Raw genomic sequence first — 21,366 nt, 5'->3', positions numbered from 1 at the left:
GTTCATGGTTATCATTTGGAATATCATGAACTCAGTACATAATCATTACAGACTTGTGTATTGACACCACATGAGTCTCAGTCAGTGTATAATCAGTTATTGGCTTAAGTTCCATAATCAGAGACAGTTATCATGCTAGCAGTTATATCTCAGTCTCAGTATCATGAATTGTTTAATGTTGAATGCTTGTATCTATATTTTGGGCCCCAAGCCACAGTTTATGCATACGTATTGCTTGGGCCTGAGGCTAAATTTTTTTGCATATTTATTTGGGCCCTAGGCCATAATTTATATTTACAGTTATACAGGTGATTTTTCATTCATAACAGGGAGTACTTCAGATCCTTTCCTTCCTGCTTAGTTCAGTTTACAGTTATCAGTTTCAGTTTTGGTACTTATATTTCTTCCTTTCAATTGCTTTACATACCAGTACAATTCAAATGTGCTGATGTCGTTTTTCTTATTGCTTGGGGGGCCAGCATCTCGTGATGCAGGCAACGATATACATGTTGACGATTCAGCTAGCAAGGTTGACGATTGAGCCCCAGAGCCCAGTTCCTCTGGGGCATAATCCTGCTTTCAGGCTTCCCAGTATATTAGACAGTTATCTTTTCAGTTTTCCTTAGAGGCTTCATAGACATCGTCCAGTCACTCAGATATTAGCAGACCATGGAATGTTAGCCTTGTTGGCGTTTATTTAAGATATTTTAGACTTAAACCAGTAATTCCGCATTTAATATATTTCAGTCAGACTTTTAGTAGATCAACATGTATTAGTATTATTTTCTTATTATTGCATGTTTTGATATCACATGTTGATTCAGCCCGCCTATGGGTTCACTCGGTCACATGCAGTTAGGCATCAAGTTGTAATGATCCGTTTGGTTGTTATTGCATTTTTACCATTTTTTCCCCCGTTGACTCTTCTCCGAGCCTGTTAGTACTATTTTGATTTGCGGGGACTAGTGGCACAGTTCCCTAGGCCTCGTTTTGGGTTTTTGGAATGACTTTTAGAAAATTTGGTCTTAAAGCAAAAATTGTTTGATTCGAAGTTGACTTTTGGATAAATGTGTCCGTAATCAAATTTCGACAGTTCCATTACCTTCGGAGGGTGATTTATGACTTAGTGGTGTCATTGGTTTGGTTCCCGAAGGGTTCGGGTGTGATTTGGGCCATTAGTTGAGAAACTAGTTAAGTTAGAATTGGAGTGGACCACGGTCAACATCGGGTCAAGATGATCCCGTGTCGGTGTTTTGAAAGTTTCAATAAGTTTGCATGATGATTTTGGACATATCCACAAAGTTTGGTTAGATTCCGTTGAGTTTTGGATAAGTTTGAGTTGTATGGTGATTGTTTTCGGTTTCGATGTTGATTTGAGCATAAACTATTATGTCCGTATCTTAATTTTGGAACCATAGCAACTAAAATCATCAATTTTCGACATTGTATGAGGGGATTATGGTCATTTTACTAAGAATTGGGTTGCTAGATTTTTTTTCAGATTAATTACGAAATTGCCACTAGATTCGTATTTAAAAATCTGAACTATTCCAAATATTGAAACTTCCATATCTCTTTCATTATAAGGTCAAATAGAGTGATTCAAAAGCCTAACTTGACTGGAATTTCAAGAGGAATCCATTGGAGGCATCAAAAGTGAGTTTAGGTATCATTTGGAATAAGAAACGAGGCAGAACAGTTGGGCATTTTGGCTATTAATGTTGTTGGAGTTTTTCTCAAATTGAAAGTTTGGGTTTGGGAGAATTCAAGGATGTTCTTCAATTTTCTTCCATGGGGTAAGGTCTAAACCATAATCTAAGTCTTTCCCTTTGATTCATTCCCTTGGTTTAAGCTTTAATCCATGATTTCTAAAATAGGAAATTGGGGTTTTTCATGAAGAAAGTTTAATGGGTCTTTCTTGAGAAGTTCATAAAATTAGTTAGACCTCCTAAGTTGCTTTAAATGATGAAATTGTTTGGGTTTATGCTAGATATGATGTATCTAAGGTTGTTAATCATATACCTTCCATTATTGGTGATGAATTCTTGAATTTAAGAGTTAGGGTTTATACCCAAAATTAGGGGTTTTGCTTAAATTTCGAGATTGGATGAATTCTTGAGTTAATTTAGCAATTAGTTGATGGGTTTTGATCACCTAGTCTTTAATTGGATAATTTACCCCCGAATTTTCCGTTTGAGCTTGTGGGCACGTTTCTCTAAATTCTAGGATTGGTTTTTGACCCAAATTGAATGATAGCAATATTAGTATCGTTCTTCATGATTTCTAATCTAGATTTCGAATATGCCTAGACATCTTTGGTTCTGAGGCTCAGCGGAAGGGCAAGGCAAAAGAGTGATTTATTGGTGTTTCTGTTCCGCCATCCAGGTAGGTTATGGCTTACCCTTGGTGAGACTTCGTATAACGAAGTATATATTTAGATTATATCGTCGAAGAAAGCATGTAAAACTTCGGGTATGAAGTTGAGTTAGATATTGTCTTAGGTTGGGCCCTGTAGCGTGATTGAGGCTAGCCACCCCGTTGTGTGTGACTTAATTAATCTGTTGTGTTGGCTTGATTCCACGTGTTATTAATAGATATCGGGGAACTGTTGTTACATCTTGATTATGATATGATGGTACTTTGCTTTTGACGTTAATACGAGCATAGATTTCCGTATGATCTATATAGTTGTTGATTATATTGTTGGCATACCTATGTTGGTACTTGTGATATTGAGCGGATTCTTGATGTTGACACATGCATTTCACTCATTATCATTATTCATGATATAGTGTTGAGACACTGTTGGTACTTGATGAAACACTGTGATGAGCTGAGCTCAGTTTGCATGAGAGTGATGTGAGTAGTCCGATATCCGATGGTTGTCCCGGAATCGTGCATTGTGTGATGTGAGGGTCCGTGATCTGAAGTCATGTACCGGAGCGGAATGAGTGTGATAAGAAATCTTGTTGTTGTCATTTGCATACTTGAATCATACATTGAGTACTCATCTTGCATATACATATAAATATCTCTAAGGCACATTTGACAGGGCGGTGACGATGTGGCCTATGTTGTTTTGAAATACTTGGGAGGTTTTATACTAATTACGCGACCATTCTATGTTGTGTGATATGGGATGGTCGGCAGGTGTAAAGGGTGGAAAGGTCGTCTCTATGCTGTGTGATACGGAGCAACATAGTACATGGACTTCGCGGATCCCTCATGGGTTGTGCTACCGAGACGTCAATATTTCCCTCCGGAGTACATGTGTACACAACATTTGCATGGCATTGCATTGCATTCATACATTATTGCATTGCATTGCACCATGACTTATATTGAGATGATTTGGTGTTTTACTTGTGATGTTGTTTTCATATTAGACATATTGAGACTTGGCACATTTGGGATTAGATGCTCTACTTAGGCGATGACGGTACTTGGTTCTGATTATGTTCGGCTTATAATTGTTGATTTATCTGCCTATTTGCTTTATTGTCTGAATTATGTTAGCTATACTTAGTCGGCCGATGATACCTACAAGTACTGTGGTTTTGTACTGACGTGAACTTGCTGCATTCTGTTATGAATGTAGAATTCCAGGCTAGATCTACTTCTATTTCTCATGGCTGAAAGTCGCTCTGAGATTTGCTTAGAGTCTACAGGATGAGCACGAGACGTCCGCCGCGTTGAAGATTCTTCTTATTTATGTCTTATTTCCTATTCCGAGACATCTTCGGACTTGATGCATTATTGATATTCCAAACTTGTAGATTTTAGTTAGATGCTCTTGTATGACCAGTCCAGATACTAGGGCGGATTTCATTTACTTTCGCATTTTCTTATTTATATTATAATTATGAGACTTTCACTATTTTAATTCTTCCGCTATTTTCTATTATTTGTGAATGTTGAGTTAAGGGTTTGCCTACCGAGGGGGGAAAGGTAGGTGCCTGCACGACTTAGTGAAATTGGATCGTGACACGAGTGCAGTGCTATGCCCAGACCATGGTTCGGGGCGTGACACCATGATTAGTTAAAGGTTCTCTAATGGTGAATGAAAGGTTAGACCCCTAGAAAGTGCAAACCCTTGAATAATTAATGGGTTATCGATTTTATTGTTGTTTGATCATCTAGGAGTACAAATTATCACTTCCTAGGATGAGAATTTGATTATTAAATGATGAGAATGACGTATTGAGACTTAGGGTTTCATAAAAATAGAAGCTTTGCATAAAAACTGCTTGTAAAAGGGTTGTATTGATTAGAAAATCCATGAATGGATAGAATATGATTATTGGGATTAATATTAGTATGAATTCACGCTTAGTGATAGTTCACCCATTTGAAAAGGGGTAAAAGTAGTTGGGTTCTTTTCCCCAATTGTTGTTTGTTGAGTAGGTGACCCATTGCTCACTTAGCGTTATGGTTACTAGTCTTTGAACGTTCTGAAGCATTGCGAAAGGGGAAAGCTATTGCGGAGTGATTGCATTGTTCCAGTTCGTCTTTGAGGTAGGTTACGGTCTACTTGAGTTAGACTTTGATTAGTTGATTGTATATGTTATGAAATTGATAGGAGAAGCGTGATTAGGGCTTCGTACATAAAGTGTGGTTGGAATTTCCTTTATTTGATATTGGTTGATTGATTATGTGATTAACTATTATGATATTATAAAGAAGGAGTTAATGAATACCCTTCTTGTTGACTTGGAGGAATCTCTTATTCATGCTATTGATGAATTGATTCTTGAGTCTTGATATGACTTGTGACACAGTGACTTGTGTTCCTTGATATTGATTTATTGATTGTTCACATTCCTTATTGATTGTGGAATGGAAATAGATTGTGATGAGAAAGATAATATAAATATGAAAAGGTACATTTGACAAGAGGTGAGGATGTGGCCTAATTTTGGGCTTGTGATCTGAGGTCAGTTCCGGAGCGAGTGGTACATAGATACCATGGGTCCCCTGGAGGTCATGGCTATCTAGGCAAACAATACCATTCAACATGTGTGTACGAATATGTGACAGAGTTGAGATATTTCGAGAGTTATGGTTGTGTTGGTAATGACAGGTGTTGAGTTACTTGTATTGATTACTATTTGTGTAGGCTTATTTTATTTTGGTGTTGGATGATTCTTGTTGATAGTTTAATATGGTTATGTGTTGTGGTGCCTATATATCTATTCAGTTGATTTCGCGAAATTTTGCATGATACTAATTTTAGTCGGCCTATGATATCTACCGATACATAGTGCTTGTACTGATACTACCTTGCTGCATTTTTTTGAGTGCAGATTATGATCCAGAGACGTCTACCAAACCTCATATTTAGCGTGAGGCCAGTTTCCGATAGATTTGGTGGTGAGCTCCTATCCATGTCAGGCCGCCCGAAGATCTTTCTCGTTTTGGATGTCTATTTCATTTTAGACATTTATGTTTATTTCAGACAGTAGTTCATTCTTTAGACAGTTATTATTTTAGACTTCTTGTACGATGACTTTCGGATTTTGGAGTTGTAATAATTAGACTTCCGCATTAGTTATTTATTTATGGCATGACCAGACGTTTTGGATGATTATTAATTTTGTTATATTCTTGATATGTCTAAAAAGGGCTAAGTAATTGGTAATTGTTGGGATGGTTGGTTAAGTAGATGGTTAGCCCACTAAGAGATTGGTATGGGTGCCACTCACGATAACTTGGGTCGTGACAAAAACACTCAACCTTACCGGAAATCTAATTGTTGAATTAGGTGAATTTCATTAGTTGTTTTCTTTTCACAACATGCATATGCAATTAAACTATGCAATTACAGTGTGTATTCAAAAAGTATAATATGTTCAAAACTAAACAAAATTATTTTATAGGAAAGAGTTCGGACATTACTAAATATGAGACTATAAATGCATCAAGGCTTCTCTTGCTTTTAACTTCATGCCTCCATCTACTGTCATTTTTTAGGCATCTCATATTTAGTCGGTTTATTCTCTTTATAGAACAATCTGTCCACTAAATGTAACTGTTGATTTCCCAAAAGCAAATATTTTCATGAATATAATTTGGGATTCAGAGCGTACCTCATGTTTGACATTCAGTGGTCGTTATTCTTGCTAATTAAGAGTAGTGGGAAGAAAAATAACATTATCAAACGATTAATACTCATTACGATTTTTTTTTAATTTTGTGTGATGATGTTGTAGGAATAATGCAAGAAGAAGGGTATTAATGCCAGTCAATATTTTAAAGGTAGTTTAGTATTTCAACATTTGAGTTTGATGCTTCCCACTTTTATGATAAAATATGATATGACGAGGCTATTGTTAAATATTTGTTACGTTTTCAATTTGTTTTTAAGCCATGAAAAGCTATAATATGTGACAAAATATTCAAGAAAATACAACATGATCAATCCAAAGAATCGAGTCTCAAAATGCTTTTATAGGTACAGACGAATGAGGTATATTCAAGTTTCGAGACTTTGAAAATCCCCTAATTACAATGGAAGATCAAAAGTTTCCTCTAAAGAGATTTCTACATGTCCCAGCCTTATGCTCACGTGATGGGTTGGTTCTATTAAAGAGCAACTGGGTATAAATCATATGCTTTGTGCAATCCTTATATTAATGAATATGGAATCTATGAATTTCCGTATGTGAAAGCTTACAGTTGCACAACGCCACATGGTTGTGGATTTTGCTATGATTCTAATGTCGATGACTACAAAGTTATATTGATCTATAAATCTTTTTATGTTGTTTGTTATGTAAGTAAGAATTGTTGGACGAAGGAAACATGTGTTCATCGTATAGTACAAGAGCTTAATGCAAGGTCATGGGAGTGCAGTCGGGGGATAAGCATTGAAAGTCGTGTCTTTTGATCTATTGATTGAAAAATTAACCACTTAGTACGTCGAGATTCTATGAGTATACACTTTGACATGAAGCCAGATGAGTCGAAGGAGATTCCAAAATCAGATTTTATAGATGAATATGATCAATTGTATCGATTTGACTTCTTTGAAAGGTTGTGTCTGTTTATATGGTGGCAAAATGTACAACAATGCATTGGACTTTTGGATCATGAAAGCAGATGGATGGAAGTTATTAATGAGTATTAATTGCAATATCTTATGCGAGCTATTTGTAGATAATAGTGTGCTTTTGGACTGCACAAATCATGGTGAAATTCTCTTTCAAATATGAGGGAGGATTCAACATTATGTCATCATGATTATGATCGACTTTGATTCATTAAGCCAACTCAAATATCCAATGATTCAAAACATTATATGCTTACAATATGTTCTGAGAGTTCATATTTTCTCAAACCCAATATTATACGCAAGAGAAAGCAACTCAGGTGATCAAGTTGTGCTCATTGAAATAGTTGAGATGTGTGTAAGCTGGGCCGAATACCACCATATAAAAAAAAGCAACTCAGTTGATCAGATTGAAAATTGAACTCAGAATAAAGTCTCGAATTTTTTGTTTCTTTTTAGCCCTTTCTTACCAAAAATGGTTTAGAATGTTAAAACATGTCCGTAGGGGTGAGCGAGCATACATTTTCCATCGTTTTATGTTCTATCTTAAAAGTATTGAGATATTATGATTTCATGATTTATGATTTACGTTATGAAGATAGCACATGTTTTCAATAAAATGTAAGATATATTACATGACTATGGTGTTTAAGAATAAAAGATGATTCACTTATGATTCAAGTATGAATGTTACCGATGTTGTAAATAAATAATAGGTTAATGGGCGAATAGTAGAAAATAAAAACATATAATGAGGTGCAAATAAAGATATATGTATATGTGGGAGTTCGAAATACAAAGAACTCTGATTGTAGCCTATAGGTCTTAAATACCTATTCCAATTCTTCTTCTTTTTCCGTCCTATTTTAGTTCTAAATCTTCACAGTTTTTTTTTCCTCTTTGACTTTTATACACTGAAGTAATTCACGTTTCTTTTTATATTAAGCCAAACTAAAACTATGATGAAATGAAAATATATTACAAAGCCTGTTTTCCTCTGCGACAAAACAAGATACAACAATCGAATCATATGATGTCGTATTTCCATCTTTATTCGGTACGTTTTCAATTTGTTTATATGCCATGAAATTTTATAGTATGTAATAAAGAATTCAATCAATCTAAACAATTGAATCTCAACAAACTTTTATTGGTACAAATAGACGAACCATCGAAAATTCGAGTTTAAGATTTTGACGAGTCGAATCCTAAAATCTTAATTTGTCATTGGGATCGAAGAAGGCATGCCAAGTTTACAAGGCAATTAAGTAATATGTAAACTGAAATCATGACATAAAATAATTTAATATTTTAAAGTTTTCAGAAATCCTATCATTAATATATTGCAAGAAAATAACATTAACTGTTTTCCAACCTGCTCAAAGCAACAACACATAACTGGTTAACTAAGGTACAAACACTGACAATATTCATTGAACACATGACATCAAGCAGTCATTACAAAAAAATCAAATTTCATAGCTTGGTGGTGAATCATACAACACTACTTTTATTCTTCCACAAATTCTCATATTTGGTGTGCAGGCCCTCCTCCTTCTTGATGCAGCATAGCATCAATCTCATCATTGTTTTCTAACCCAAGCTTCATTATACCCGATAAGCAGATTAAAAAAATTATATAAATATGAGGACTATGAATATGTAGAGTACTGTTGAAATGCCTAATTAACAATAATATAAATAAAGTTATGCAAATAAAGAACTTACTTCGTTAACCGTCTTTCTTGGGGAAATGCGTTGGCCATTGAAGAAAAATCGAACTGTTTTGTAATCTATTATTTGCTTTCTCTTACAATATTCCTTGAATATCACTTTCATTACGGAAGAGGGATCGACCTTCAAGTAGACACTCGTACCATCCTACAAAAAGACGGATAAGATTAGAAAGATAGTAGTGTAATTATAATGGCTAAAGTTTTATAGTATTTTATGTGCAGGAAAACTCAAAATCATGACTTGTGATCATTCTAAAATAATATTATAATAAAAATGCCTCAATATTTGTAAAGTTGTAAAGGATTTCAAGGGCATTTCTTCAATCTTATACTCCCTTGAAAGAGCAATATGCTATTTATTTCTCGCCAACAGAGCAATTTTTGATTTTTTTTAATATTCTCATCTCAAATGTCCTTTTATTGACATTTTCATATATATATATATATATATATAGTAACTAGAGAAAGCTAGAGAGTGAAATGATGAACCTGTGATTTAATTATGAGATATACACAATTTTCAGCATTTGATCCAGTTGATTCTTCAAATGGCCTCTCGGTTTTCTTATCTGTTGCCATTTTCGTTCTTCTTTGTTGTTGAGAATCTAGAGAGGGAATTGAAAAGAAAAAAAATTACAAACATATGATGAGAGGGGACATCAATTGAACAACATGAAGGATATCATAAGGAATTTAAAAAAGAGATACGAAACTAAAAGATAGTAGATTAAATATAAAGCAACCAAAACGTACAAAAGTATATTTTTCATATTTGTATAATTTTTTTCAACTTTTGCTTGTGAACTCAACTTAATGCACATCAAGATCCTGAACATAATAATCTTACTGAGAGATAATACGAAAAACATACCCGATGTGGAAGACACTATTGTGCAAATAAGCGGAAAGCGTTACTTGTAAAAAATTGGTTTCTGCCTCCTAGACCTAACTTCATGTTATCACAACCGTCAGTGATGAAAATCGTATAGAGAATATGTGGTAATCATAATGGGTGGAGGGAGGACCAATTTATAAAGATTGAGACTTAATCCGATATGTCCATCAAGTAACTTATGCAACGGACGAGATTTATTTTTCATTAAATATTAGTTATAAGCCTACATTAATCGGGTCACACATAATAATAAAAAGTCTAACATTCTCCTTGTTGGCCCAATGACTGCATAACATCAATATATAATGACATACACATTAGTTGCGCATAAAATAAATCTCTTCTATAATGTCCATCATACATGTCATAATATGACAAACCATTAACTGCGAGTTATATTGTACATAATATTGTACGACATACTTCCTTCCATATACTACAACATTAGTAACTCATCATACCAGGTTCATAAGCTATAAACCACTTAACGTTAAGGTCTACAATAATGTCTCATTGAAACTTATCCTGTAATATCTTAAAACAATAACGTGTGCATCATTATGAGAAACAAGAAATTCATTAATGTATATAGACACATAATTGAGCTCAAAGTGTCAAATCATCATAAATGCATCATCATAAGTACAATAATTGTACTCAAAGCAATCACATCGTCTAATCGAAGACACATGCATACTATAAATAAGGAAGGGTCACAACTTGCTTTAAACTAATCAGTCCACAATTTTTTTTTTTTAAAAAAAACAACAACGAGGGAAATGAGAATGGGGTTAGTAAAGTTTATAAGGAAAGACACACCATATATTTAGAGTAAACCTGTTAAACTCAACTTTAAGGATTCACACACGAGAGGAACAGAGAAAATTTTAGGACCATTAAACCAACACTTCACTTAAACTTTATCTTAAAGGAATTCCCAAATTAGTTTACTAAATCAGGGAACTGAGAATGGGGCTAAATCATTATATGCTTAAGCTACCAAAATCTTGATATTAAACACTTAAAAGTTTGAAAGCCAATATCAAACTCAAGAGTGAGCTGCTCATTTACTAAAACAGAATCTTAATATTGTTAACTATCGGCTTATGATAAAAGAAGCAGATGCATCACAGAGGAAATGAACAAAATATTTGTTCCTTAGATAAACACTACTCTAAAGAGAACAAAAGATTTAACTAATTCATACTTTAATTAGCATTATTATAGAACAAAGAGCAGCTACACAAACCTATATTATCAGAGAGCAAAGAACAACTATCCACAAGCTATAGTCATTAAACTAGAAAGGAATACGATAAATGAAAGGGACTAAAGGTTACAGAATGTGAACAACGACTATGATTCTATCCCAAATCATACTCAACTCTCTAAACAGAAATATAGCAAATATTAAAATATATATACATAAAACTCAACTTAAAAGAAAATAAGATCATGTTCGTACTGAAATTTAAACGTACCTATACACAGAACTTAGAAAGCAATAAACAGAATTGAGACTTAAACTAAATACCAAAACAAGGCCGAAATAAAAGACACCCTCTGTTTGGATGATTGTTTCGCGTGGTTCATTAATGTACAGTATGGTATGATACATTATAGTGTTGTATTGTATTGTACTGTATTAATGAACACCATGTTTGGATAGACTGTATCGTTTGTTGTGGTTTAATAACATTTGTATTGTTTGGTTTGACTGTCTGGTACTGTATAATAACTTGTAAGTTTACTAAAATACCCTTAACTCTTAATTAGAAATTAATTTATATATATTAATAAAACTTAGGTAAAGAATAAAATAGGAACTTTAAAAAATAAGCAGGTAGTAGGTGGGGGTGGTGGAGGGGTGGGTGGTGTGAGGTGGGGGTAGTGGGTGGTAGGGTGTGGGTGGGATTGGGTGGTGGTGAGGGGTAGTAGGTGGGGGTGGTGAAGGGGTGGGTGGTGTGAGGTGGGTGGCTGTGGGATGAGGGTGGGGGTGAGTTGTTGTGGGGTGGGGTTGGGCGGTGGTGAGGGGTAGTGGGTGGTGGTTGCAGTGGTGGGGGTGGGTGGTAGGGATGGGGTGGGGTGGGGTGAGTGGCAAGAGTGAGGTGGGGGTGAGTGGTAGGGTGGGGCAGGGGTGGGGTGGGGTGAGTGGTAGGGTGGGGCAGGGGTGGGGTGGGGTGAGGTGAGTGGTAGCGTGGGGGTGGGGTGGGGTGAATGGTGGAGGGGATATAATGGAGAGATGAAATATGTAACCACGAAAAAACTCACCAAATCCGTGGTTATTGGGACTTTTCATGGTTATATAATCATGGAATGAACCACGGGTTTACAACACCATACCACATAATTCTAAAAACAATGGAAACAAACATGGTTTCATAGAAAATCATACATTAATGAACTACGGGAAACCACCATCCAAACAGGGGGTAAAAAATGAAAAGAGTAGAGAAAATTACCTTTTTGGAGCAGCGATTCGAGCAATAAGCGTCGTGGATCACCTTCAAACTTTCACCGACAAATCGACTATTTCGTGTTGGCGAAGACAAAAGAAAAAAAAAAAGAAAAATAGAACTTGAGCAAGAAAATTGACAAACTCAAGGCTCGTGGATTAAAATTCCATGCTTAGCCGAGTGACTGAAAAGTCTAGCTCGAGGCGGTGTAAAAATTGTGGTGTTGAAGAAGCATATGGGGTTCTTTATATGGAACCCAAATATTCATATTTTTGAAGTTGTATTCGATGTGGGACTTGAGGATTAAAGAAATGTTTATTCGATGCGGGACTAGCGGATTTCAAAAATTCATTAAAGAAACATTTATTCGATGTGGGACTCGTGGATTTTAGAAATTCATTCGAGAAACATTTTAAATCCGTTGAATCTTACTGGAGAATGATGAAATCGACCAGAAGAAACAAAAAACAAGAGACTTACATAATCTGGTTTACGCCGGAAGAAAGGACAACGACATTAATGCTTTATTCTTCTTTCTTGTTGGGAAACTAGAGAGGGAATTGAAAGAAAAAATTTCAAACAAGTGATGAGAGGGGAAAACAATTGGAGAAAATGAAGGATATAATAAGGAATTTAAATAGAAATGCGAACTAAAAAGATAGTGAATTAAATATAACGTAACAAAAAAGTAAAGAAGTTTTTTTCCCCATATTTGTGTAATTTTCCCCAATTTTTGCTAGTGAACTCAACTTAATGCACACCAGGATTTTGAAACAATAATCTCACAGAGAGATGATATGAAAAACATACCTGACACGGAAGATATTATCGCACAGATGAGAGAAAGCATTACTTGTAAAAACTGGTTTCTATCTCCTTGCCCTAACTTCAAGTTACCATAACCGTTAGTGATGGAAAACATGTAGATAATATGTGGTAAACCTAATGGGTGGAGGGAGCACCAATTTATAGAGGTTGAGACTTAATCTGGTACGTCTATCAAGTAACCTATCTAATAGATGAGATTTATTCTTCATTAAATAATAGTTAGGAGCATACATTAATCGGGTCACACGTAAAATAATATAAAGTCTAACGTTCTCCTACTTATTATCATATTACTTTGTTGTACTTACTATTTCCTTTTCAATCAGTTCTTTCTTTTTCCCGATCTGCTTTCATTTGCTTGGATTGAGCTAAGGGTATATCGAAAACAACATCTCTATCGCACAAAGTAGGGATAAAATCTGCATATATTCTACCCTCCCCAGACCCCATTTGTGGGACTACACTGGATATGTCGTTGTTGTTGATGTTGTTGTAACATTCTCTTACTTGGCTCAATGACCACATAACATCAATATATAATGACATAAATATTAGTTGCGCATAAAATAAATATCTTCTATGATGTCCGTTATACATATCATAATATGACAAATCATTAACCGCGAGTTATATTGTACATAATATCGTACTACATACTTCCTTCTATATACTACAACATTAGTAACTCATCATACCGGGTTTATAAGCTATAAAACATTTAACATTATGGTACACAATAATGTCTCATTGAGACTTATCTGGTAATATCTCAAAATAATATCGTGTACACCATTAAGAAAAACAGGAAATTCTTTAATGTAAATCATAAGCGCATAATTTAGCTGAGAGTGTCAAAACATCATAAATACATCAATTATAAGTACAACCAAGATTCATTCTATGTACAGTACATGTTCTTTAAATGTCTTTGGTTGTAAACCTTCATTAATACATCTACAATTATGAGATCATTTTGGTTGACACTCTTTGTTTCTGAATCCCTTGGTGGGATACGCAGGCAACCTATATAAGATTCAGTCTTACCACAACATAAGTTTAGTATTACCCTTCTGAGACCAAAACTGGGGCAATTTTCGGAAGACATGTACAAGTTAGGCATTGTCAAGCTACACTTGATTCAAGCTACCAGACAAGAAGTATGCAGACAAAGGATGTTTCAATTTGTTTCAAAAGTGTCACAATCTAAAAGTTGGCATATATATATATATATATTTCAATTGATAGATTCTCTTTCTGTTACTTTTCTACTATTCATTTACCAAGGTTTGAACGAAGATCACAAGGTCAGAACAAACGAGACGAATGAAGCGCCAACAAAGTCAAGCTTCGAGTCAACACAAGCAACTCCCCTCCCAAACTAAGAATTTTTCTTTGAGTGCAGGTTTAACAGACCACGAGATCAGAACACTAAATAAACAATCAAGTCTACCAATCATGGCCAAAAGGCGTCATTTGGCCCGCTGCGGCTTCGCCTTACTAAGCCAAGCAACTTCATCTTTAACTTAATTTTATTCTTTATTTTTATCACAACAACTTTATGACTTTATTAACAAATGCAATTGTAATTTTCAGGTTGACATCCAGACTTATGAAAACAAGCATCAAGCCTTTTGAGATCGACGACGTCCTTAATTTAGCTTGTCACGATCACATAATCATCATCATCCAATCAGCTTCACTCTTAATTTAATCTCTTCTTTACTAACTACTTTTATAATTCATTTTAACTACTTCAACGACTTTACCTTGATTTTTTCAGGAATCGACACCAAGTCTTTGAAGACCATCGAAGACATCATTTGGCTACACAGCCCCATCAGCATAAGCCAAACGGCTACACTCTGACTTTACTCTCTACTTTACCAATTACTTCATCATTCATTTTAACTACTTTAATGACTTCACCTTGAATTTTGTAGGAATCAACACCAAGTCTTTGAAGTCAAAGACGTCATTTGGCCACACAGCCTCATCTGCGTGAGCCAAATAGCTACACTCTTATCTTACTCTCTACTTTCCCATTTACTTTATATCATTCACTTTACCAACTTTTAATGACTTTGCCTTCATTTTTACAGACATCGTTTACCGTCGAGTCCCCGAAGACAACCGGAGGCGTCACTTATCTTCAAGACTCCGAAGACACCCGGAGGCCTTAGCCATACGACCCCCTCGTCATAAGCCACACAGCTTTATTTCTTAGTTATCATTTACTTTATCATGACTTTATGACTCTATTTAACAACTTTACTCTAATACAACCGTAGGATTTAAAACAACCAACATCAGTCCCCGAAGACAACTGGAGGATTTTATAACAATCAACACCAAGTCCCCGAAGACATCCGAAGACATCAATTGGCGACACTACCCCTCCATCATAAGCGAAACGACTATATTTCTCTCTTATCATATACCTTACCTTACTTATCATGACTTTATTTAACAACTTTACTATAAAGTTTTATAGGATTTACAACAATCAAGATCAGTCCTCGAAGACGATCGGGGGATTTTAGAACAATCAACATCAAGTCCCCGAAGACAATCGTAGACACCATTCATCACCAAGTCCCCGAAGACAACCAGAGACATCATTCGGCTAGACGACCCCTTCATCAATTTTTAACACTCGACGTCAAGTCCCCGAAGACAAACGGAGGCGTCATTCATTCAAGTCCCTAAAGACAACCAGAGACACTATTTGGCTACACGGCCTCATCATCTCATGAGCCACACGACTTCATACTCATTCTCATTCTCATACTCATAATTTACACTCTTTATACATTTTACGCTTTTAACTTTACCCCAAACTTTAGTAATGGTATTAACATGAATTTCATGTAACTTTTGCTTGAGACATTACAAACATCGTTTGCTGAGGAAAGCACATCAAGATTCTAAAGACATTATTTCGACTCGTTGCAACTTCATTTTCATTGACATACGGCTTCACACTTATCTCAATTTATATTCTATTTTTTACATTTTACTTTATATACTTCATTTGCTAATTATTTATTTTAAGTTTTGATAAGAAATACAATCTACACCTATTAACTACAAAAAGAAACGCAACACAGTGTGGAACTCTCTCATATGCAGTGAACTGAGGCAAAAATTTGTTGAAGAGGAATGTCCAAACTCACTAGCAGAGGTCACGGATCTATTCTCGAACTCCGCTCACATCCCAAAAACATGTGATACGTGGGTTTTTCAATTTTTTCTTTCATGTACACCATTAAATCTCAATTCAATCAACTCTTTCATAATCCTACACTTTTTTTTATATCCCAGCGTCGCGATAACTCAACACTGGGGCAATCTTAGAGAATATGCAACATGTCTAGTATAGTCCTACTTATGGGTGTGTTGTGCACCACATTTATAATTAGGAGGCTATAAACATACGTTCCATTCTCAAGCATTCTTATCACCTATCTTTAACCCCTTGAGTATACAAATCCCAACTCATCCAACATACTTCCAAAATCATTAACAATTCTCACTACTCCATCAACCTTCACTCCATAACACCCCATTCTCACCTTAATTCGACACTGGGGCAAAAGCAATGTCGACATTGACTTGCTTATCTCGATCTATATATGACCTGATTCTCATAGAACGTGAGATATGTAGGCAACTCGAAATGGGGTACGACTATAATCCTTTCAACATCGTTTCTACCGTCCCATAATTGTTCAACATCCGTTCTACCCCCATAACCTTTTCAAACACCCGTTCTACCCCATAATCTTTTTCAACATCTCTTCTACCCCTATTATTTTCCAACAACCCTTCTACCCCTCATAATTTGCCAATATCCTTTCTACCCCATAATCTTCAAAACATTTCTTACACATAATCCTTTTTGTACCCATATTGTTCTAATCTTTCCAAGGTCGAATTTGTCGGTCGGGATAAATTACTTCTACGTCAACTTCTTTGCCCAAAATCTCTTACATCATCTTCGGTCAAAAAGGGACAAGCTGTTGACACCCAATTTTGTCTCACTTTTCCTCCGATTGATTTATTTATGCTTCTTGATTATTAATAATTTGGACATATTATTTTATCTGGCTTTGTATTATCAATTTTACTCAAAAACAGTACTTTATTAATATTTTTATATGTTCTAGTGATTAAAGTTATTATAATGAATTACATATCTTCTTATATAGTATTATATATAATATTTAGTCCAAGTTATAGAGAAAGAATTCCAAAAGAAATTAATCTAAAGGAAGAAAAGATCTTAACATCTCAGTCATTATAAGACCTATCAATAGCCCATATTTTAGCTTAAAATTCTATCCGGATCAGCCCAATTTCGAGCCCACCGTGTGAAGCCCATTTAGCTTTTCCTCTAGCCCAAACTTTAATACATCAATTAGGGTTCCTAATCCTTAATCCAAAAGTCAGCAGCCGTTACTATACCTCTGTAACGACCTGTTTGGTTGTTATTACCTTTTCAATGCTTTTGACCCTTTCTTGAGCCTTGTTAGCTCACATTTGACCCAAGGGGACCATTGACACGCTTGTCGAGGTCTTTGGTTATGATTTGGGTGACTTTGCGAGAAATTTGGGCTTAAAGCGAAAAAGAGTTGACTCAAAGTTGACTTTTTGGTAAACGGACCTTTCTAGGAATCTGTCAATTCCGAGAGATCCGGATGATCTTTTAGAACTCGTGTGTATATTCGGTTTGGTTCCCAATGCACTCGAGTGCTTTTTGGGACTTGGGTTGGAAAATTAGTTTTGAGGTATCGGGGGCTGACTCGATCAACAAGACCTTCGTTGGGAATTTTGAGGCCGTGGGGAATTCTGGTGTCTAGTGTCCCGCTTTCATAATGCATATACGGTTTGTGAGCAGATGGTCTCGGGTGATAGTCGAAATTTTAGGTTGAGTTGATGAAACTTGGGGAATTCTAGTGTCTAGTGTCCCATTTTAGTTGCACCAGGACTGTGGCAGGGTCACCGCTATAGCGGCCTGGTACATTTGGTATGGACTGCTGAAGCTGTAATGGGACCGCAGAAGCGGGACTGCTAAAGCGCTAGAGTGAGTGCGAAAGCGAGTGACGGGCAGTTAGATTCATTAAAAGTGTGTTAAAATCCCTAAGTCTTTCATGCAATACCACTCCGAAAATAGAGCTATTGGGAGAATTTCTTGGGGAAATCATTGTGGTAAGTCCTTCGATCTTCATTGCTATTCCATATTTCATTAATCACCCTAGAAATCCATTAAACATGCTAGTTTCCTTAAGAAATGGTGGATTGAAAGAGGGTTTTGTGGGTTCTTCATTCTAGGCTATTAAATCTTGAATTATTGATTGGGTTAGCTTTATTAAGCATGCAATTCATGATTAGAAACTATTATTGCATGATTCCTTCCTAATTAGTGGCTAAATTAAGAAATTTAAAGTTAGGGTTCATACCCAAATTCGGGAGTTTTGCCTAGAATTCGAATTTAAGTGATTTGTTAGTTGTCACGATCCATTTTGCTTAGGCCGCGCGGGCACTTACCTTCCTATCTCGGTAAGCGAACCCTCATCTCATCAATGAACCAATACATAAATTGAAGAAAATTAAGTAGTGGAAATCAACAAATACATAAGTCTCACGATATATATAAAGATAGTAGTAAAAGTGCGGAAGACAGTAAATACTCCCAGGGTCTAGTCTGAATAATGCAAGAGCATCTAAGGAGAATAATACAATCTGGAAGTACTAATACATAATATCTATGTCGCTGGAATAAAAGTAAGACAATATGATCACAAACAAGTATCCGTCATCGCCTATGTAAAGCATCTAGCCCAAATACGTCGAGTTCGAATATATCCGATCCAATCCAATCACCAATAATCTCAATCAAGTCATAAGCAGTGCAATGATGGAATGAATGAAATGTAATGCCATGCAAATGAGGTGTACACATATACTCTAAACATAAATATCGACGTCTCGATAGCACAACTCAGTGTGACTCGCGAAGTCTAAGTGCCATCCGGCCCGGAGCTTTGCCCAACAGACAGACGGGACCCTGGCTAATTGCTCACAGAGGGAGTCTCACCAGCACCACCCTGGGGGAGCCGTGGAGTCAATGCACTAACAACGATTCCGGAATATCATCGGAATTGGCCATGCAACAACGATGCCAGAATAGATCATCGAACACAGACCATCTCACAATCACTCAAGTAAAAGAGTCTGTAAAATATCAGTTTCATACAATCAATGATTTCGGAGTTGATCTTCGGACATCGGCCTCCTCACAATCACTCAAGTAAAAGAGTTATTTTATATCAACTTCATACAATCAACGATTCCGGAATTGATCTTCGGACATCGGCCTTTTCACAATCACTCAAGTAAAATCAGTTTCACTCCATCAACGATACCGGATCATCATCGGGTATCGGCCATGCATCATGAATGAGTGAGAATGTATGCAATGCGTATATCAATCATCAACAATATAACTCAATTGTCACGACCTTAATTACCGATCGTGCGGGCATCTACTTTATTATCACTACTAGGCGAACCCTTATCCTTTAACCCTTTAATCACTAGCCAATTTTAACTTCTTTAATCATTTATACTAACACAAATCAATGAACATGTGAATGAATATATAGTCTACCAAGTCAAAATAAATAAATGATACAAGTGCGGAAGTCTAACTATTACATCCTCAGAATCTGAAAGTCATCATACAAGGACTCTAATTAACAATGTCTAAAGAATGAAGTATCTCAACTATGATAACAAAGAATGTTTGGAATAAAAAAAGACATCTGGATAGAGAGATCTTCAGGTGGCATAGCATGGATAGAAGCTCACCCTCGGATCTGATCGAGCAAACTAGCTTCAAGCTAGAAATGTAATCTGGATGAAATCTCTGGAACACAATTTGCACTCGAAAAGGGTGCAGCAAGGTAGTATCAGTACAAAAACTATGTACCGGTAAGCAACATATGCCGACTAAGATTAGTTCGTATATAAGCATAAAATCAACAAGATAAATAAATAGGCACTTAATACTCAAATCCAAGTCACATAATATCCCATAACAGAGTCACAACCTAAGATGCAGCTTCTAACCCACCAGTCTATCAAGTTTCAATAATCTCACCTGATAATCACAAGTTCAAGTTCCTTTCCTAGGTAGAGTCACTAATCCATAATTTAACTCAGTCAATGATCATATCAATACCACAACAGCCATTTCAGCACACACACCAAAAGCAGAACTAAACGAGCTATATAATAATGCAGAATAAAATGTAATGATGTGTAATGCAAAATATGATAATGTGCAATGCAATGCAATGCACTGGCCAATCACTCGAACTGTACACACATGCTAACTGATGTTATTGCTCAGTAGTCATGACCTGCAGGGGACCCATGGTATCCATGTACCACTCATTCTGGAACACTCCTTGGACCCGAGCACAACCTCCGCTCCGTAATGAACCTCGGTCGCGGATCCACATCATGTATCACTCGTTCCGGAATGCTCCTCGGACCCGAGTCACTTATTTCCCTCCGCCCAAAATTTACCTCGGACTCGAGCTTATACGCCATCTGTTTTGGAAAGAGCCTCGGACCCGGACCCACTCGTTTATACAAGAAACACTATTACATCCCTCTTAATGAGCAATTATCAAGTAGTATATTATTTTCATCGAGAAGATCATATTAGCTTCTCACCATAATTGTTATCAATTTGTATCACAAGTTCATCAAGAAGATTATGTTAACTTCTGCACAATTTCACATCACAATGTATGTCTCAATGTATTTCAGTTCATTAGTATGTATGGACTATGAACAATCAACAATATCAATGTCAAACACAAGGCATCATGCCACAAGTCTTCCAAACCATTTCCATCATGCATGAGTGTATGAATGCATAAATGAGTGTAAACGTGGTAAATCAATACAATCCAATAAAGCAACAGTGAAGGTACACATCACAAAGCCACAAGTCATATCAAGACTTGGATCAACTCAGCCATGAAATGAATCATACAATCATCTCAGCCAACATAATAGTCTATGTCCCTCTTTACTTCCACATGTAGCAAGTACGCCTCACAACTAAGTCTTGTATCACCAAGAAGCTCCACTTTTCTATATATTATCATCAACAACAATCATACATCAAGTTTTCATAATCATACATTAAGTTTTCATCTACATACTGTCATAATTTTATATCACAATTCAAGCCTAAACTCATTATCCTTCCTTTCTCTGATAATACATGTCACAATAAGAGAGAACTGAGTACAACACGACAATTTAGGCAATAAGTCTAATCACAATAATAGGGCAACAAGCCATCATCAACAATAATCAACTGAA

At 35.9% G+C, this 21,366-nt stretch overlaps 1 protein-coding gene across 2 annotated transcripts; it reads right to left on the bottom strand.

Moving 5' to 3' along the window:
* Window positions 1–8,365: 8,365 nt before the first annotated feature.
* LOC132600850 (small ubiquitin-related modifier 2-like) lies at window positions 8,366–12,359 on the bottom strand. Of its 2 annotated transcripts, XM_060314266.1 has the most exons (5): window positions 12,142–12,359; window positions 9,656–9,729; window positions 9,274–9,389; window positions 8,777–8,929; window positions 8,366–8,651 (listed from the first exon to the last, which is right to left on the bottom strand). In XM_060314266.1, the coding sequence occupies exons 3-5, from the start codon at window positions 9,361–9,363 to the stop codon at window positions 8,577–8,579; spliced, it is 318 nt and encodes a 105-aa protein (XP_060170249.1). In that variant the 5' UTR covers window positions 9,364–9,389; window positions 9,656–9,729; window positions 12,142–12,359; the 3' UTR covers window positions 8,366–8,576. The 2 variants fall into 2 exon arrangements, with proteins under 2 accessions (XP_060170249.1, XP_060170248.1); XM_060314265.1 differs by lacking the exon at window positions 9,656–9,729 and having other exon boundaries at window positions 12,142–12,358.
* Window positions 12,360–21,366: the final 9,007 nt, after the last annotated feature.

The sequence above is a fragment of the Lycium barbarum genome, chromosome 6, assembly GCF_019175385.1.
Source record: "Lycium barbarum isolate Lr01 chromosome 6, ASM1917538v2, whole genome shotgun sequence".
Taxonomy (NCBI): domain Eukaryota; kingdom Viridiplantae; phylum Streptophyta; class Magnoliopsida; order Solanales; family Solanaceae; genus Lycium; species Lycium barbarum.
The sequence above is the reverse complement of the archived record's forward strand: the minus strand, read 5'-3'. Positions and strand labels throughout refer to the sequence as shown.

What these genes read in the sequence shown, in the direction of transcription:
- LOC132600850 (XM_060314266.1), bottom strand. Translation starts at nt 9,363, where the DNA reads ATGGCAACAGATAAGAAAACCGAGAGGCCATTTGAAGAATCAACTGGA. An exon ending in ATCTCATAATTAAATCACAG is followed by an intron (nt 8,930 to 9,273) that starts GTTCATCATTTC and finishes GTCTTTTTGTAG; the next exon opens with GATGGTACGAGTGTCTACTT. An exon ending in CAAGAAAGACGGTTAACGAA is followed by an intron (nt 8,652 to 8,776) that starts GTAAGTTCTTTA and finishes GGTATAATGAAG; the next exon opens with CTTGGGTTAGAAAACAATGA.